This window comes from Podarcis erhardii (assembly GCF_964252035.2).
Source record: "Podarcis erhardii genome assembly, chromosome: 9".
NCBI classification, from domain to species: Eukaryota; Metazoa; Chordata; class Lepidosauria; order Squamata; family Lacertidae; genus Podarcis; species Podarcis erhardii.
The window spans coordinates 77,086,094-77,106,238 of NC_138512.1; the positions used below are offsets into that span (position 1 = coordinate 77,086,094).

At 46.6% G+C, this 20,145-nt stretch overlaps 1 protein-coding gene and 1 long non-coding RNA gene across 3 annotated transcripts in view; one reads left to right on the forward strand and one right to left on the reverse strand.

Annotated features, from left to right (window-relative positions):
• The window catches only part of LOC309350464, a 251,288-nt gene extending 243,245 nt beyond the window's left edge, over nucleotides 1-8,043 (forward strand). Inside the window, exon 3 of one of the 2 annotated variants that reach the window (XR_014160403.1) lies at nucleotides 7,860-8,043. This is a non-coding gene — a long non-coding RNA (uncharacterized lncRNA). Of the gene's footprint in view, nucleotides 1-2,427; nucleotides 2,541-7,859 lie in introns of those variants that run through there. The other variant, XR_014160404.1, reaches the window with a different exon arrangement.
• On the reverse strand, nucleotides 1,295-13,609 carry PCED1A (PC-esterase domain containing 1A). The gene is made up of 7 exons (XM_081877008.1): nucleotides 13,479-13,609; nucleotides 12,630-12,709; nucleotides 7,499-7,731; nucleotides 6,326-6,476; nucleotides 4,935-5,184; nucleotides 3,357-3,581; nucleotides 1,295-2,136 (listed from the first exon to the last, which is right to left on the reverse strand). Exons 1-7 carry the CDS (start codon nucleotides 13,549-13,551, stop codon nucleotides 1,901-1,903), a joined length of 1,248 nt encoding a protein of 415 aa, XP_081733134.1. The 5' UTR covers nucleotides 13,552-13,609; the 3' UTR covers nucleotides 1,295-1,900.
• Between the last annotated feature and the right edge of the window lie 6,536 nt (nucleotides 13,610-20,145).

A 20,145-nucleotide genomic window follows, 5' to 3' on the forward strand; every position in this document is an offset into this window, starting at 1 on the left:
GCAATCCAAAAACTTTTTAACAGATGCAGACCCAGCAGCGATCTTCCTTTCAGACCATATTTAACTCCCTGGAGAGTGTAATAATAAAATTTAAGGTCTTTTATATATAATAAATATTCATAAATGTACCAACCAAGCACATACATAGATCAGCGCAGGAAGATCGACCTGAAACCATTTTGACTCCCAAACGGACCAAATGTTTTCTCTGCAAGGAGGTGAGGGACCCTTCCCATTGTCTCAGGAATTGGGAAATCACCATCTCAAAGGAATGGCCAGACTACCAGGAAAGGCAATCAGATAAGGCATTGTCAGATAACCTGGCAGACAGGAAAAACAACAACACTCAAATTTCTGTTGTAGACCGCCTTTTCTGTGATGTAGTTATGATGTTTGTGGGGGGTGGGTCTTGGGCTACACCCCTTCTGTGGTCTATGTATGATGTATGGAGGGGTGGTCTTGAGCTCCAGGGCAGGGAATTTAAAATGTCTATATGAGGCCTTGCGCGCCATTGTTCTGGGTTCCTCCTCCTTTCCTGCATGTGAGGGGAGCACCCTGTTGCAACAGATAAATAAAGATCAAGCTTACTAGCTGCTTTGCTTCTCAGTATTCTCTGGTTGGCCTCTGTTATTTTCTCCTACCAATAGGGAACCCATGTAAGGACTCTATATGGGCTCTTGGATACCCCATAAGGGAAAAAGGGCAGATTTATTTTGTTTACAACAAGAGCAACCACCAGTTTTCTCCAGGCGAGTCTCACAAGTTGTACTAAAACAGTGTGTGATGCTCTGCAGCGACTCCCTCCTCACTGCCACCTGCGTGTCACAGGTACTGAAAAGCAAGGTGGTTCTCCCGAGAGAAAAGTAAATGGAATATCCAATTACAGATAGGTAGCCGTGTTGGTCTGCCATAGTCAAAACAAAATAAAAAAATTCCTTCCAGTAGCACCTTAAAGACCAACTAAGTTAGTTCTAGGTATGAGCTTTCGTGTGCATGCACACTTCTTCAGATACACATGAGATACAGATACAGATTTTCAGATACAGATACAGATTTTCAGATACAGATGAGCTTTCGTGTGCATGCACACTTCTTCAGATACACTGTATCTGAAGAAGTGTGCATGCACACGAAAGCTCATACCTAGAACTAACTTAGTTGGTCTTTAAGGTGCTACTGGAAGGAATTTTTTTATTTTGTTTTGGAATATCCAAGGATGCTTTGCCGCAATATTCAAAGCCCATCCTTTACAAAAACCTCAGACGATGACACAAACCACAGATGCAACAGGGGCTTCTGCAGTTTCTTTTAATTAGGAGTTGTATAAAACAAAACAAAACACAAAAATACCCCGCCCCGGTTTCAAACTGTTACAGCACACCCACAAAACAACCTTCCCAGCATGGCGCAACACTGGCCGACTCCTGCAAGCGGGATTATTGGGGAAGGGGAGGCTTCTCATGGCACCATTCCTTCTGTGCTTCCAGGAGGAAATTTAAATGTGGGGGGAGCGCGGAAACAGAGGAGAAGCCCCCAGATCCAGGTAACTGGCTAGCTCTCTGAGCGATGCGCTGGGGGGGACAGGAACTCACCTTCCCCGGGCAAAAAAGACGAAGTCCGTAGGTGGGGTCAGTGCTATAAACGTACAAACCAGCCGAGGCGCTGGCAAAAGGAGCACATCGTCACATGCCCTCTGAATCTCCATGTCTCAAAGAAGGACGTTGCGTCAACATGTAAAAAAATTAAGGCACCACAAAACACAAAAAAGGACCAACAGCTGCCTGGGTCAAACCTCTTGGTTATAGACAGACATGATGGAAACAAAGCCCACGGACACCAAAGACCAGCTCTGTCTGAGAATCCACATGTTGCAAGTCCTTTGCCAGACCCCAGAAGAATTTCAATAGCGCTGGGAACGGACGGGACAGAGCCTCCGGTAGGGGGTCTCGTCTCTCGGGTAGAAGCAAGGACGGCGCATGACATAGCTGCCGTGGTGCCCACCGATGCGGCTCCTCCTGCGCTGGCGCCAGGAGCGCGGGGGGTCGTTCTCCTCGTCGTGGAAGGGGTAAGCAGGGAAGGGGCCCGGGACGGGCGTGGAGTTGCCGCCCAGGTGGCGGAAGTCGTGAAGTGCTGCAGCTGGGGATGGAAAAGAAAGAGGGAGAACGAAGGAATAAGGCCGTCGCAAGAGGCTGGCTGAATCAGGGCTGTCGAGCTCAGCATCCGGGGGGGGGGGGCAAGCAGATGCCTAAATGGGAAGCCGGCAAACAGGATCCCACCACAAGAGCACTTTCCCTTCCTGTTGTTTCCAGCAACTTAGAATTGGCATTTAGAAGCATGTAACATGGTCCGAAAATTACTTTATCCATCTACTTCCCGCCCTCCCAATTCCATGGTTTCCATATTTACCCTTGCATATTTCACATATAGGGATGCGGGTGGCGCTGTGGGTTAAACCACAGAGCCTAGGGCTTGCCGATCAAAAGGTCGGTGGTTTGAATGCCCGCGACGGGGTGAGCTCCCATTGCTCGGTCCCTGCTCCTGCTGGCCACATGACCCGGAAGCTGTACACTGGCTCCCTCAGCCAATAAAGCGAGATGAGCGCCGCAACTCCCGAGTTGGCCACGACTGGACCTAATGGTCAGGGGTCCCTTTACTATTTCACCTATACTGCTCAATGCATCCATTTTAACCTACTCATCTTAATAATAAACCTTGCTGCTCGTATTTCAAGTCCTGCTCGCATTTTCATCTTGCTATAGCAGTTCTTGAAATACTCCAATCCTCAAGGCTATTTTTTTGTCCTTTTGGTCTCTAACCTTTGCTGTTAATCTTGCCAATTCCCCATACTCCATCCTTTTTGATGCCCAAGTGCCCAGTCTTCTTTTAAAGCCATCTAAAGTCGGTGGCTGTCACTGTGGGAGGGAGTTCCACAGATTAACTGTGAACTCCGCAAGGAGGCCTTCCTATTTAACCTCTCCTGCAACTTCCAACACTCTCCTCCATTGCACGCTCGCCAGTTCCAATGTCAGGAAAGTGAGAGGAAAAACCTTTTCTGGGTCCGTGGGTAACTTTAAGAACGTCCATGCCTCTCCCTTGCCTTTTCTCTGCACTAAAAAGTCCCGGACGCTGTAACTTTTCCTCAGTTCCTCCATCGCCCTGATCCGTTTCAGCAGCCCTTTTCTGAATCCTGCCTTCCTGTCCTATGGCCAAAATTGTACCAGCTGCTCTGCATCTCTGCCCAAATTCAGTGGTGAGGGCAGGTAGGTCTAACGTCAAGTCCACCTTGGGTGGGTACGGTGCCAGAACCCCAAAGGATTCTGGGAGGGGTGGGAGAAAGAGCTGGATTGAGGACATACCATCCATGTGGGGCGTCAGGAAGTGGGGGTCCTCAAAGCTACGAAATCCAGAGACGGGTTCGGAGGGCCCCCAGTTGCTGGGAACGAGGACTGAGTCGTCGTAAAACTGGGGGACACAGGGGTAAGGCGGTGGGTGGGAGTCACGAGGGCCGGGGAGCAGTCGGGAAGCGCCAAGACGGGGCGGCAATGGCGGCAAAGGTGTCCCTGGCGTATTCCACGCAGGCTCTGCGGAACGAAGGGAGAGGGCCATTCAAAGCTGTCATTGAAAGTCTACTCAGTATTGATCCAGAGTAGATTCCAACGTATAGTTATACATACATGTTGCAGGATTCCCCCAAAATAGACCAGAGGCAATTAATATTCCATCCAGCAGAGCTTGACTACTACTGAAGGCAAATGAGCATAATGGTCACAAATCCAATTCATTCAGGATTGGCCCTGTCCATAAGAAGTCCAGCTGCAGCAGACTTAACTTACAATAACGTATAATAAGACTAAAACCTTAACAGTGGTACCTTGCTTGTCAAACTTAATCCGTTCAACTCCTGGAACCATTCGGAAACCAAGGCACGGCTTCTGATTGGCTGCAGGGTTTGCGGCGTTTGGGAGCCGATTTGTTCGGGAGCCAAGACGTTCGACAACCAAGGTACCACCATATACAGAACACCACACCAGAAGGAAAGAGAGACAAAAGGAAAAAGTGCAACCCAGGATCCTTCTAGCCTTATTATTATAGTCAATAAACACACAAGACTTAACCGGCTGTACGATTGAAAAAATAAGATATAATATCCATTGTACTGAATTGTAGATTTCAACAGAAGTAGTTCATAAAGTTCAATGGAAAAAGTAGAAGACCCAGTGGATCAGTTCATTCTCTAATCAGTTTATGCATAAGGTCCATATATGTGAAAGTGTCTATTCCACCTGTCTGTTCAAAAGAGTCCAACAATCCACATGAAAGGTTGTTGCAGTTCCACAGAATCCTTTCACAGAGTCTAAGACAAGGATTTCTGGAATATTAGCCTTGTTTCACCGCCCTAGGCTTCATCAGTAGTACAAACTCTAGGTAATGCAAATAAATACAATATCGTAATCTCACACATTTTTACAGCAAAAATAATATTAAAATATATACTTTTTTGTTGAACTTTATAAGCTACTGTTGAAATCTACAATTCAATGAATAGTATATCTTATTTTTTCAAACGTACAGCCAGTTACGTCTTTTGTGTTTATTGAATATGTTTCACGTAACCAGACGTTTGTTGTTGTTTTGCGCTTATTATTATAGTCAGCATAACCTTGACAGAAGAGATAACAGAACAGTTGAAGCCAGCCGTACTCAGCTTCTCTGAAGGAGTAACCCGAACATCACGAACCTTCTGCTTGCTTCTTTCACACAGAGAAGCTCCCAGAACCCTCTTGAATTAATTTAAATAGGTAAGATCTCTACACATCAGATAATGCTTTCTGCACTAAGCAATGCGAACTGAAAATTGCATCCCGGAGACCTTGCCAACGTTCCTTCCCTGCAGTGGAAAGAATGAGAAGCGAGCTGGGATCCTGCCCACTCACCATCCGGGCTCCGGTGCCTGCTGGGCACCACCACGCGCCAGGCGTCCGCCACGTGCGTCAGAAGCAGGTTGGTGATCCTGCGATGCACCACATTGTTCCAGTGGACGCCATCCTTGACCCGGTTCCGCAGGTCGAAGCGGAAGTGGAAGTGGAGGTCCAGGACGTCGAAGAGGTGGAAGCCGGCCAAAGTGGCGCCGTAGAAGTTGCCCTCGATTATGTCATTGCGGAGGGTCTTGCTTAAGTGCTGCAGCTGGGAACAGAATGAAAAATGTAAAGGTAAAGGGAACCCTGACAGTTATGTCCAGTCACAGATGACTCTGGGGTTGCAGCGCTCATCTCGCTTTACTGGCCAAGGGAGCCGGCGTACAGCTTCCAGGTCATGTGGCCAGCATGACTAAGCCGCTTCTGGCGAACCAGAGCAGCGCACGGAAACGCCGTTTACCTTCCAACCGGAGTGGTACTTATTTATCTACTTGCACTTTTGGGCATGCTTTTGAACTGCTAGGTTGGCAGAAGCAGGGACAGAGAAACGGGAGCTCACCCCATCGCAGGGATTCGAACCGCCAACCTTCTGATTGGCCAGCCCAAGAGGATCAGTGGTTTATATAATAATAATAATAATAATAATAATATTTTTTTTTATTTATACCCCGCCCTTCCCGGTTCAGAAAACTGGGCTCAGGGTGGCTAACAAACAATTTAAAACACTTAATTGTAATACAACATAGAAGCAGCATAAAATACAGTATAAAAGCATGGATAACAATAAAATTCAAAGTTCAAAATCAATTTGGGGGGAAGTCCATCCAATAAACATTAGATAATCCCCAGGGCTAGATGGCTGAATTAGTCCTACTTGGGCCAGCGAGGAGGCCAGGGGAGAATTAGCTGTGGGGTCTCAGAGCGGGTGATCTCCATAAAAGGGGAGGGGGGGAGAGAAGGGAAATAAAAGATCAGGGTGAATTCAAATTAAAGGCCGGGTGGAATAGCTCTGTCTTACAGGCCCTGCAGAAGGAGGTTATATCCTGCAGGGCCCTAGTCTCCCATATACTCCCATAGAGACTACCTTACACTGCATTTAAAACCAAAATCGCATTTGGGTAGAAACTGTTTCTCAGGCGGCTAGTCCTAGTCTTTATAACCCTGGACCTTCTTCCAGAAGGCAGAAGCTGAAAGAGATCATTTCCGGGGTGTGCACTATCCTGCACTATTTCTGCAGCTGATCCAAGGTGGGAAGAGTGCACCCAATTATTATCTCTGCAGTCTTTACAACCCTGGACAGCATTGTTTTTCCCCTGACCGTGGGAGCAGATCGTAGCCAGTATAGTCTGCTCTCACACTACAGTGGACCCCATCCCAGAACCCGGAAGCGCATTCCCGCCTCCCCTTACCTCTGGAACAAGGAAGCCCCCTGTCACCCTGGGCCCTAGAGGCATGGTCATGTTCCAGATGACCAAACAGGAGGCTGGGAGGACGGCGTCCAGCCGGTTGAAGACCGTCTCCAGGTTCTTGCGATATGCCTTCATGGAAGACGGGCCGTACCTGCTCAGAGAGTAGAGGAAAGCACCAGTGTCAGGCCACAGCGGAGACCCCTTGGCCGAGCCAGGAGATTTCAGGGATCAGGCTGGGGAGTACCACTTTTATCTATCATCTATCTATCTATCTATCTATCTATCTATCATTTTTTATTGCTTTTTCAATTTTTTACAATTATATAACATCTTCCCTCCCTCCTCCTTCTGGTTTTCTTATATCAGGGGTCAACAAACTTTTTCAGCAGGGGGCGGTTCATTGTCCCTCAGACCTTGTTGGGGGCCAGACTATATTTTTTTTGGGGGGGGGAATGAACACATTCCTATGCCCCACAAATAACCCAGAGATGCATTTTAAATAAAAGCACACATTCTACTCATGTAAAAACACCAGGCAAGCCCCACAAATATGTTCTATGCCATGTACTTTGAAATTTTTTTTTAGTTTTTTTTAGCTTTTTCCATTATTATTATTAAGGATTTTTCTTTCGCGATTTTGGTTGTTTATATTTATCTATATTTATTTAAAGCAAAATAAAAGTATTAAAATGAATGAATGAATGAATGAATTTGGAGGAATAGGAAGAGACCTCTTCGTCCCTGCTGTTACTGCTGGCAATTGCTATTCAGCGATTCCCATGTTTCTAAAGAATGGCGCTATTTTATGGATTTTTGCCCATCTGCCTTCTTGGAAAATGCCCGGTGGCTTATAGGGAAAGGGAGGAATATACATAATAGAATTGTGGAATCCCAGAGTTGGAAGGGTCATCTATTCCAACCCCCTGCAACGCAGGAACATAGCTGTCAACTTTTCCCACTTCTTGCGAGGAATCCTATTCAGAATAAGGGAATTTCCCTTTAAAAAGGGGGAACGTTGACAGCTATGCGCAGGAATCTTCTGCCCAACGTAGGGCTCGAACCCGCAACCTGGAGATTAACATTCTCACGCTCTGCCGACTGAACTATCCCAGCATGCACCACCTACAAGAACATGGCAATAAACGCGACTCTGCCGGTGTTCCACAGGCCTACCTAGAAACGTCCCAGACGCAGGAGTTGAGGACCAAAACGTCTGGTTGCGGTCCGGCTTGGAAATCTTCCAGAATGCTCTCCACGTACTCCGAGTAGACGCGCGTGAGGAAGTAGAAGCGGACAAGGTGGTGGCCGGTGCGATACTGGCGCACCTCGCGGTAACGGGTGCCATTGTGGAGGGAGCCCAGCACCCCTCCTTCCACCAGGTGGTCGTCTTCGAAGCGCAGCTCCCCCTGCAGATGGGGGTGAAGGGGAGACAGAAAGCAGTCAGAAAATTGTGGGGCCGGTTGGATATAACATATAGCTTAAAGAATGGGAGAGGCTTGTGCTGGGAATTGTAGCTCCATAAGGGTCAAGCTAGGGACGCAGGTGGCGCTGTGGGTTAAACCACAGAGCCTAGGGCTTGCCAATCAGAAGGTCGGCGGTTCGAATCCCCACGACAGGGTGAGCTCCCGTTGCTCGGTCCCTGCTGCTGCCAACCTAGCAGTTCGAAAGCACGTCAAAGTGCAAGTAGATAAACAGGTACCACTTCAGCAGGAAGGTAAACGGCGTTTCCGTGCGCTGCTCTGGTTCGCCAGAAGCGGCTTAGTCATACTGGCCACATGACCCGGAAGCTGTACACCGGCTCCCTCGGCCAGTAAAGCAAGATGAGCATTGCAACCCCAGAGTCGGCCGCAACTGGACCTAATGGTCAGGGGTCCCTTTACCTTTAAGGGACAAGCTACGGTTCCCAGGATTCCTTACAGAAAGTAAAATGCTTTAAATGTGTGGGTGCAATCTTTGTCTGGATTCCAGTATTTCTTGGTGGTGTTTAACTGGAAAAGTAAGGATGGCAACTGAGGGACCTCTCAAGGAGCTAACTGATGCAATGACTTGTCCCATCTGCCTGGGATATTTCAAAGATCCTGTGATGTTGGACTGTGGGCATAATTTCTGCAAAGCCTGCATTGTCCAGTCCTGGCCTGAATCTGAGGGAGCCTCTGCTTGCCCCTAGTGCAGGAGACTCTATCAGCCAATGGACAGCAGGCCAAACTGGCAACTGGCAAAAGTGGTCCAGCTTGCCAAGCTGTGGGTGGAGAGAGACCCAGAAAGGAGAAGGGAGGTGTGTAAAAGGCATCAGAAGCCCCCGAAGTTCTTTTGTAAGGATGATGAAGCCCCCCTCTGTATGGTGTGTAAACGGACTGTTATGTACTGAGTTGAATAGGATCCAGAATGCAGCAGTCTGATTGGCCCTAGAATAATAGGATCCAGAATGCAGCAGTCTGATTGGCACTAGAATAATAGGATCCAGAATGCAGCAGTCTGATTGGCCCTAGAATAATAGGATCCAGAATGCAGCAGTCTGATTGGCCCTAGAATAATAGGATCCAGAATGCAGCAGTCTGATTGGCCCTAGAATAATAGGATCCAGAATGCAGCAGCCCGATTGGCCCCAGAACAATAGGATCCAGAATGCAGCAGTCTGATTGGTCCTAGTACAATAGGATCCAGAATGCAGCAGTCTGATTGGTCCGAGAACAACAGGATTCAGAATGCAGCAGTCCGATTGGTCCATAGGAGCCACCCAATCCAGCTCCAGGTGGAAGTGAATCTGCAACCCGATTGGCCTACAGGAGAATCCCGTAATTAGCCAATCATGTGGGGCCCATTGTGTAAATAATGTATATAAAGCAGACATTCTGGGGGAACTTCCATTCCTCCTCACCACTATGAGCTGAATAAAGAGCATGAAATCCACTCTCGACTCTGAGTATATTTCACGGACCAAGGCGCACAGTGGCCATAAGGTAGCCCTGTTGGAGGAGGTTGCCCGAGAGCTCAAGGAGAAAACCAAGGCCCAGCTGAAGGCTATGGAGGAAGAGAGGAAGGACCGTGAGGGCTGCAAAATTACTGAAGAGCCGGGAAGATCAGAATGGCTGAAAATGTGACTGGACCCAATCCCCTGTCACTCTGTCTGAGGACCCTAAGGGTGTGAGACGCAAGGCATAAAAGAGTTGGAACCTGCCTCTCCACCCTCTGATGTTGTACAAAACACAAAGCAATCCAACTCACACGAGCATCAGTCTGAAGACAAGAGTGTGAGTCCTGGGAAACTTTAGCCCCATCCCATAATTCAATGTGCATGTTCAGTCATTGGGGGGAGGGGAGAGAGAGAGATGGCAGGCTCCACCTCCCCACCTGTAAACTTGCATTTGAACTCCCATGGAAAATTCCCACGTAGAGGGATCTGTTCAGGAATTCAAATGTACATTGTTGTTGTTTAGTCATGTCCAACTCTTCGTGACCCCATGGACCTGAGCACGCCAGGCACTTCTGTCTTCCACTGCCTCCCGCAGTTTGGTCAAACTCATGCTGGTAGCTTCGAGAACACTGTCCAACCATCTCATCCTCTGTCGTCCCCTTCTCCTTGTGCCCTCCATCCTTCCCAACATCAGGGTCTTTTCCAGGGAGTCTTCTCTTCTCATGAGGTGGCCAAAGTCTTGGAGCCTCAGCTTCAGGATCTGTCCTTCCAGTGAGCACTCAGGGCTGATTTCCTTCAGAATGGAGAGGTTGGATCTTCTTGCAGTCCATGGGACTCTCAAGAGTCTCCTCCAGCACCAGAATTCAAAAGCATCAAATCTTCGGCGATCAGCCTTCTTTATGGTCCAGCTCTCACTTCCCTACATCACTACTGGGAAAACCATAGCTTAAACTATATGGGCCTGCTTCTGTGGAGGAAGCCTTGATGCTCATCTTTACCTAGTTGATTCTAGGTTCTCAAATTCCTTCTAAACTAACACTTTTGCCCAGGTAGAAGACTGTTTTTTTTCTGGACTTTGAGAGGATCTATTAGAACTTTAATTTCAGCCTTGTTTTGTTGGATCCCTAAAATAAACTGTTGGGAACAATTCTTTAACATACCTCAGGCAGGGAGTAAATATACACCTGAGGTACCAGAGTCCTTGACTTACAATGGTTCCTTGAGTGAACTGATAAGTGTTATAATGCCATCTCACCCATCTTGCATTTTTATGTGCTCATCGGATATTCTGATCAAGTGGCATCTCTTTGCTGAGGTTTGTTCTTATATATTTTTGGGGTGGGGTGGGGGTTGGTTACATATGAGTACTGGAAAAATAAAAATAAAGCTTTTAACAAAAAAAATATGGGAGAGGTTGTGGAAAGAAAGAATAAAATTCACAGCTTGTAATGCCTTGAAAGAGAATATGATGAAAATGATGTATAGATGGTATATTAAAGGTAAAGGTAAAGGTACCCCTGCCCGTACGGGCCAGTCTTGACAGACTCTGGGGTTGGTGCGCCCATCTCACTCAAGAGGCCAGGGGCCAGCGCTGTCCGGAGACACTTCCGGGTCACGTGGCCAGCGTGACAAAGCTGCATCTGGCGAGCCAGCGCAGCACACAGAACGCTGTTTACCTTCCCGCCAGTAAGCGGTCCCTATTTATCTACTTGCACCCGGGGGTGCTTTCGAACTGCTAGGTTGGCAGGCGCTGGGACTGAGCAGCGGGAGCGCACCCCGCCGCGGGGATTCGAACCGCCGACCTTTCGATCGGCAAGCCCTAGGAGCTGAGGCTTTTACCCACAGCGCCACCCGCGTCCATAGATGGTATATTACACCTGTGAAATTAGCTAAAACGTATAAGATAAATAATAAATGTTGGAAATGTAAAGAGAAAGAAAAAACATTTTATCATATGTGGTGGGAATGTACGAAAGTAAAAAACTTCTGGGAAATGATATATAATGAGTTGAAAAAGATGTTGAAATATACATTTTTTTTAAAAAACCAGAAGCATTTTTACTTGGTATTATAGGTGAGGATATTAACAGACAAGATGTTAAATTGTTTTTATATGCAACAACAGCGGCAAGAGTATTGTTAGCCCAGAAATGGAAGCAAGAAGAAATTCTGACGAAAGAAGAACGGCAGACGAAATTAATGGACTATGCAGAATTGGACAAAATGACAGGAAGGATTTGAAACCTGCGGGCCAGAGATTCACAGAAGATTGGAAGAAGTATACGAACTATTTGAAGAGCAACTCTAATCAACAAATTACGCTAGTAGGACTACAAGAAATTCTGGAAGGAGAAATATATGAAACATTGCAAAGTAGAGAAAGAATAGAGATATTCGTTATGAGATTTAAATGTCATAGTGAAAGTAAGAAATGTAAATTAAGTGAATGGATTGGAAAATTTTCAGATGTGACTGATGGAAGTCAAAAAATGGTATAAGATATAAAAGTATGTTTAATTATTGTTGAAAATGATACATTAAAAATATTTTATATATATATATGAAGATTGTGGGGCGGTGGCGGTGGCGGTGGCGGCGGTGCTTCAGGCGGCATCTCGTCAGATCTTCCGCATACCACATGTTGGACAAGTTAAGGGGTTATTATGTTGACTGGAGGATGGTACACCTTGGTTTTTGAACATTTCGGAAGTCAAATGGACTTCCAGAACGGAGTAAGTTTGGCGCTTTTGTTTTTGCTATCTATTTTGCGCTTTTGCTTTTTGAGGCTTTCTCGGTTCATTTGTTTTTGTGATGGTGTGGAACCCAGTTCAGCTAGTAATCATCGGGCCAATCACCCACCTGGTCCAGCATCCTTTTCTTGAAGTAGCTGACCAGATGAAGGCATAGGCAAACTCAGCCCTCCAGATGTTTTGGGACTACAACTCCCATCATCCCTAGCTAACAGGACCAGTGGTCAGAGATGATGGGAGTTGTAGTCCCAAAACATCTGGAGGGCCAAGTTTGCCTATGCCTGCCCCAATGCAGATAATTACAATAAGAACAGCACCATTCAGTAGAAGCAGTCAGTTCCCTGTTGGAACAAAGTCTTTGCCTGATGGCGGAGGGACGACGAGGAGGGAGCCAGTCTGGCTTCTCTAGGGAAAGAGTTCCAAAGACTGGAAGGAGCCGCTACAGAGAAGGCCCTGCCCTGTGTCTCCACCAAGCCTGAAGGTGGAAGGACCGAGAGAAGGGCCTCCCTCGAAGATATCCAGACCTGGGCGAGGGGATACGGTCTCTCAGAGAGCTTGGACCCAAGCCAGGTATTTCGGACACGGCAGGCGTCACTTCCCCACCCCCAACCCCTGGCGTGGAACGGCCTCCATCGGCTACCTTGGACTTCAGCTGGGAAGCCGTGAGCAAGGAGTCGCTCTGCAGCAGCTGGACCAGATCCTTGTACACACATCGCTGGACTGCAAGAGGAAGAGGAAACACAACAAGGAGAATTAGCCTTCTCCTTCCCCTCTGATCCAAGTACAGTGGACGCTCGGGTTGCGAACGTGATCTGTGCGGGAGGCATGTCCACAACCCACAGCGCCGCTTCTGCACAAAGCGGGTTTTAGCGGTTCTCCACATGCGTGAGCGCTGAAACCCAGAAGTAACCTGTTCCGCTACTTCCAGGTTTTGGCGCGTCCTTAACCCAAAAATGCGTAACCTGAAGCGTCTGTAACCCAAGGTATGACTGTACAGGAGAGGTGATGTAAATGCAAACATAAGATGCACCTCCTGGATCAGGCCCATGGCCCATCTAGTCCAGTATTCTGTTCTCACAGCCGCCAAAACCCCTGAGCAGGATCCAAACACAAGATCCCTCTCCCCTCCTGTGGTTTCAAGCCACTGAAATTCAGAAGCATCGCTGCCTCTGACTGTGGACGGCAGTGCGTAGCCATCCTGGCTAATAGCCACGTATAGTTCTCTCCTCCTCCTCCATGAATTTGCCCAATCCTCTTCCTCCCTCTTGTGGCAGGGAGTTCCAGAGTTTAATCACGTGCCACGCAACAGTCTTTTTCATCCGTCCTGAATCCGCTTCGCTGGATGTCCACCAGCGTTACGAGAGAGGGAGAGAAGATTTCCTCTCTCCCCCCCCCTTTCTCCATTCTACCCTTCCTTGAACGGGGTCCCCAGAGTTCATCTAGCCCAACCCTCCTGCCTCACCTCCTCCAGAAGAACTGACTCACTCACTTGAGTCGCCCAGGATGACCACAAACTTGTTGTGCAGGAGCTGGTGAGCCTCTTTCGAACTGAACGTCGGCATGGTTTGAGTCTTCCGGCCGAGAGCAGCCTTGCGCTTGCTGGAGAAGAGAAGAGAAAGACTCGCCCGCCCAGATTGCAGTGGTACAATCTACCAGCTCCACCTGGCAGCTTCTGATGTCCCAGCGATCGTAATACGTGGCTGGAGGGCTGCGTTTGACCTGGCAGGTTATGAGAAGTGCAGGCCTGTGTGAATCAAAGGGGAAGGGAGCGGGATTATTGGAGTCATAGAATCGTAGAGTTGGAAGGGACCATGGGGCCACCTAGCCTAACCCCCTGGAGTGAAGAAGGTTGTTGTTTTTATTCTGTCTTTTATCAGAGGGCTTGGGCTGGGTGTTCATCAGTATGCGGATGATACCCAGCTCTACCTCTCCTTCAAATCAGAATCAGTGAAGGTGGTGAAGGTCCTATGTGAGTGTCTGGAGGCGGTTGGAAGATGGATGGCGGCTAACAGATTTAGGCTGAATCCTGACAAGACAGAAGTACTGTTTTGGGGGGACAGGGGGAGGGTGGGTGTGGAGGACTCCTTGGTCCTGAATGGGGTAACTGTGTCCCTGAAGGACCAGGTGTGCAGCCTGGGAGTCATTCTGGACTCACAGCTGTCCATGGAGGCACAGGTCAATTCTGTGTCCAGGGCAGCTGTCTACCAGCTCCATCTGGTACGCAGGATGAGACCCTCCCTGCCCGCAGACTCTCACCAGAGTGGTGCATGCTCTGGTTATCTCTCGCTTGGACTACTGCAATGCGCTCTACGTGGGGCTACCTTTGCAGGTGACCCAGAAACTGCAATTAATCCAGAATGTGGCAGCTAGACTGGTGACTGGGAGTGGCTGCTGAGACGACATAACACCGGTCTTGAAAGACCTACATTGGCTCCCAGTATGTTTCTGAGCACAATTCAAAGTGTTGGTGCTGACCTTTAAAGCCCTAAACGGCCTCGATCCTGTTTACCTGAAGGAGCGTCTCCACCCCCATCGTTCAGCCCAGACACTGAGATCCAGCACTGAGGGCCTTCTGGCAGTTCCCTCCCTGCGAGAAGTGAGGTTACAGGGAACCAGGCATAGGGCCTTCTCAGTGGTGGCGCCCAGCCTGTGGAACGCCCTCCCTTCAGATGTGGAGGAAATAAGCAGCTATCTTATCTTTAAAAGACATCTGAAGGCAGCCCTGTTCAGGGAAGTTTTTAATATTTAATGCTGTATTGTTTTAAACACTTGATTGGAAGCTGCCCAGAGTGGCTGGGGAAACTCAGCCAGATGGACAGGGGAATTTTTATTATTTTATTATTACTATTATTACAATCCCCCACCCCAAAGTCCCTGGAAGGCCGCAGAAACAAAACTCCGCAGTGGGGAAAGGAAGGGGGAATTGGCACAGCCAGAGAGGGCCTGCCCAACGGAAGCTGCCCAACCGTGGATCTGAGGCCACACCAATTTGGCTCATGCGGTCTTGAACCCTGAAAATCACGTGAAAGAACTAGGGAACTTACCTTCAGGCCTGGGTCCAACTGGGAGTACGTGGGGATTTCTGGGCCACCGTTTAAAAACCTCTGCCTTGGTCCATTGTTAATTCCCTTTCCATTGTGTACGTTCTGCTTCTTGAATACTGGGAAGAGCGAATTGTTTTAAGGGAAAGTTACAGTCAAGCAAGGTAGTTGAGATCATAGAATGGCAGCGTTGGGAGGGACCTCCGAAGACCATCTAGTCCAACTGCGAGAACCCCACAGTTCTGGGCACCACAGTTCAAGAAGGACACTGACAAACTGGAACGTGTCCAGAGGAGGGCAACCAAAATGGTCAAAGGCCTGGAAACGATGCCTTATGAGGAACGGCTAAGGGAGCTGGGCATGTTTAGCCTGGAGAAGAGGAGGTTAAGGGGTGATATGATAGCCATGTTCAAACATATAAAAGGATGTCACATAGAGGAGGGAGAAAGGTTGTTTTCTGCTGCTCCAGAGAAACGGACACGGAGCAATGGATCCAAACTACAAGAAAGAAGATTCCACCTAAACATTAGGAAGAACTTCCTGACAGTAAGAGCTGTTCGACAGTGGAATTTGCTGCCAAGGAGTGTGGTGGAGTCTCCTTCTTTGGAGGTCTTTAAGCAGAGGCTTGACAACCATATGTCAGGAGTGCTCTGATGGTGTTTCCTGCTTGGCAGGGGGTTGGACTCGATGGCCCTTGTGGTCTCTTCCAACTCTATGATTCTATGAAATGCCTTTTACGAAAACCCACGAAACATGCAGACAAAATGCAGCTACAGAAATGCAAACCAAGCCTGGGGAGCTCACCCCCCGTCTCTGCCAGCAACTCCTCCAAGAAAGCTCAGGGTGGAAAATGTAAGGATTTCCTAATTTTGCACGCGCAACAACCCTGTGAAGTAGGTCAGGCTGCGAGACAGAGACTCACCAAGGTCTTTTCTTTTTAAATGCAAGGTCTACACCATGGGTAGGCAAACTAAGGTCCAGGGACTGGCTCCGGCCCAATCGCCTTCTCAATCTGGCCCGCGGGCGGTCTGGGAATCAGCATGTTTTTACACGAGTAGAATGTGCCCTTTTATTTAAAATGCATCTCTGGGTTATTTGTGGGGCATAGGAATTTGTTCAATTCCCCCCCCCCAAAAAAAAATATAGTCCCCCCCCCCACAAGGTCTGAAGGACAGTGGACCAGCCCCCTGCTGAAAAATTTTGCTGACCCTACACCCTAACAGCCAAGGAAGGCTTTTACGCTTATTTGCTGGGATTTTACACTCAAATTTCAGATCCAGGAAATGCACCTGACAATTTGAAGTGCCTCTGGCCTCTCTTTCTCATCCACTCTTTCTCAACTGGGGTCAGAGCCCAGCAAGCAGTCAGGAGAGTGCTGCAAGTACTTACTTGAGGTGCATGAAAAGGAGGCCCCAATCCACTGGAATCCAAAGAGTCAAACAGTAGGAGCTCTTGCTTGCATTTAAAAGCAACCATCAGGCAAGCAGAATTGGCTCCTCAGCTTTATCCCAGGTGGGATATAAATGCCCCGCCCTTAATTTACAGTGAAAAGGGGCAGATCCGAGACACCAAAAATGGCCGCAATACACAAGGCACTCATTCAGGAGTAACCCAATTCATCTTGTGGGGCTTCTACCAAGGGAGAGCAAACTGAGGATTGAGGCTACCGAAAGCCAAAAATCACTGAAGCTACAATCTTCTGTTTGTTTACTGGAGAGTAAGCCCCCTACCAAACTCAGCGGGTCTTACTTCTGAGTAGGTCTGATCCACACCAAACATTTAAAATAATCTTAGCCGACAGACAGTAGCAATATATGAAGCAACACAATTCTTATAACTAACATTCTTTGTACTCCCAATGATGTGAACGATTGTAAAACAAGAAATTAAAAATGACTTCTAATTAGTCTCACTGTACTTTATCTGTTGATTATCTTATACCGCACAGTTACATATTTCTTATATAGTTTCTGCTAACTTCCCTACAAACTTATATTTATACAATGCAAGGTTCAATGTAATTCTGCCAAGAAGTTTCCTTTTATTCTGTAATTTTTTAAGTATTCTGTTTGTTTGTCAATTTATAGTTTGTTTATAGTTTATTTAATTGTATGTTTGTCTGTTGGTTTGTTTGCTTTCCTGAAATAAATGTATCTATTTTAAAACAATAAAGTTTTTTTAAAAATCTTAGCCATGACTTCCCCCATAGAATACCGTAACTATGGTTTGCTTAAGAATCCTTAACCTCACAGAGCTACAATTTCACCTCTTTTACTGTTAATTATCCTTAAAACGTTTAAAACTGCTTTTAACAGTTAATTTTAATAGTCCTTGTAATCCGACCAGTGGTTTTATTACAATCAAGCGGTGTATATTTTTTTGTTAAATCGTTTTTTAAAAAATGCATGTGTTGGAGAACTTTAATAAGAGGTTCCTAGACTGGAGGGATTTATCCCAGAAACTTTTAAAGGATGGGGGCTCCAAGAGAAAAGATAGGATTTGCTGAAATGCAAATGGACAAACTCAAAAACAAGGAGGCTGCAAAGAACTACATCCAAAGCAATGTTTCTTGTACACTTCCAGATTACAGTGGTACCTCGGGTTAAGATGGTACTTAAATCGTTCTGGAGGTCCGTTCTTAACCTGAAACTGTTCTTAACCTGAAGCACCACTTTAGCTAATGGGGCCTCCTGCTGCCACCGCGCCGCCGGAGCCTGATTTCTGTTCTTATCCTGAAGCAAAGTTCTTAACCTGCAGCACTATTTCTGGGTTAGCGGAGTCTGTAACCTGAAGCGTATGTAACCTGAAGCATATGTAACCCGAGGTACCACTGTATATGTGCCATTTCATTCCACCAATCAGAGGATCACAAGTTTTTTTTTAGCTTTGCCCAAAGTTGTTTGCCCTTTTTGAGCTAGGAATCAGCAAAAACAACACAGCCAACGTCCTAAGTCCAGATTTTCCCGGAGATTTAGCCAATTTCCACCAGGCTAGGATGCCATTTAAAAGACAATATGCGTAACATATTGAATATAATTGAATACTTAGAGACCAAGATAAATAATCAAGCTGCATTAATTTTTATAGACGCGGAGAAGGCGTTTAATCATGTGTCTTGGTTCTTTATGAGAAAGAATCTAGAAAATGGGTCTAGGCATAAACTTTTTAAGAAGTATAGAGGCAATTTATAAAGATCAAAATGCGAAACTTATAGTAAATAAAACATAAGAGAGACAGAAAAAGTTACAGGAATAAAATGTGGGGTAAAAGAAGAATATAAAGTCAAAGTGTTCGCTGATGATATAGTCTTAACATTACAGGAACCACAATCCTCAACAGTGGAAGCGTTAAAAGTAATTGAAGAATTCGGATCAATGGCAGGATTTAAAATTAATAAAAACAAAACAAAACAAAAATGATGGTTAAAAAATATGAAGTTGGAACAATCGGATCAGTTACAAAGTAAAACAGAAATAACAGTGGTAAAGAAAATAAAATACTTGGGTGTCTGGCTGTCCCCGAAAAATACTAACCTATTCAAGGATAACTACACAATAACATGGAAAGAAGTAAAAACAAATTTCCACCTGGACGCTTCTCTGGATTCTAACAGTTTAATATTTACGCTACAGTAACGAAAAGCAGATAGTTATGTACTGCAAAAGGCAGTTGCAGGGCCTTTGAGCTTGGCTAGGCCACACAGATTTGAAATAAAACGGAATCATCCCCCAAAAAAGAGTTTTATGAAATGATTATTTCCTCCAACACATGCAAGGATTGCAACCTGTTAGGCAAGCAACTGCACAGGCTCCCTCCTGCAGGAGGAGCACAGCAACCCTATTTGGGCTACTCTGGAAGTAACAGGGCAACCCCATTCATAAGGTTTTCCTTCCAGAGTTATGGCTCAGAGGTTCATTTTGCTGCAGCGTTTAGCTTATTTGCTACTACTTTGTTAACAGATTTTTATGGGTTGCAATTGTTCTATTGCTGATTTGTTAATGATTTCGTATTGCGCTATTGTTATTTACTGTTTGTAAGTCGCTTTGGGATTCAATCAATCAATCAATCAATCACCCCACCGACCATACTTCCTCTCCCCCCCTGCTTTGCTAAGAATCCCCTCCGGCTCTTACTGGCCACTTACCGACGTTAGCAGCCCTTGCAATTGCAGCCTGCAGCTCCTGAGCACGTGCAAAGGGCAAACCGCTCGCCCCAAAACGTCCCCATAGGGACTTCTGCGCCCCCTGCTGGCCGCGTTTATTATGGCACTTAAGGAACGGGCTTTGGGCATCTCCATGGTCTTAAAGGAGCCGCGCTCCGGGTCAAGGTCAAGGAAATGGGTCCATTTACAAATAAAGCTGTATTCGATGGGTGAAAGGACATATGATTTTTGACATAATTGAGAATCGCATAGCCAGGGACGGAGGACTTGAAAGCGTTAAGACCAGAAGGTGGAAAATATGAAAACAATGAAAAGAGGCAGGAACAAAGATTTGGAGATATGCTTCAGAGGTCCAGAATATGGGGAGCCTGGAAAAATTAATAATTACAATTTGGACTACAATTTGGACTTTTAAAAAATTTTAGTTTCTTGTTTTTAATTGGATTATGATGCGGATATGTTGATTGGAAAATAAATACTGGAAAATAAATAAAAATGATTAATAATAATAATAATAGGAAATGGGTTCATGGAACCCAGAGTCCTGCTCCCCGGCAAAGGACTTCCAAGGATCCTGCAAAAGGACGCAAAGGCATGAGAACCCCACCTTTGCCAGCTCTGGCCACAGCTTCTGGAACATGAAGCAGTAGACTGTCTCTGAAGCTGGAAGCTCCATTTAAACCAACAGATTTTTCTGGACTACAACTCCCATCAGGGGCCTGGAAGCCGAACCTTATGAGGAACAGTTGAAGGAGCTAGGCACGTTTAGCCTGGGGAAGAAGAGACTGAGGGGAAACAGGGAGCGCCACCTTCAAATATCTCCAATGCAAGATGGAGCAACCTTGTTTTCTGCCAAAGCAGCAACAACAACAACAATAATAATAATTATAATAATTTATAATTTATACCCCGCCCATCTGGCTGGGTTTCCCCAGACATTCTGGGCGGCTTCC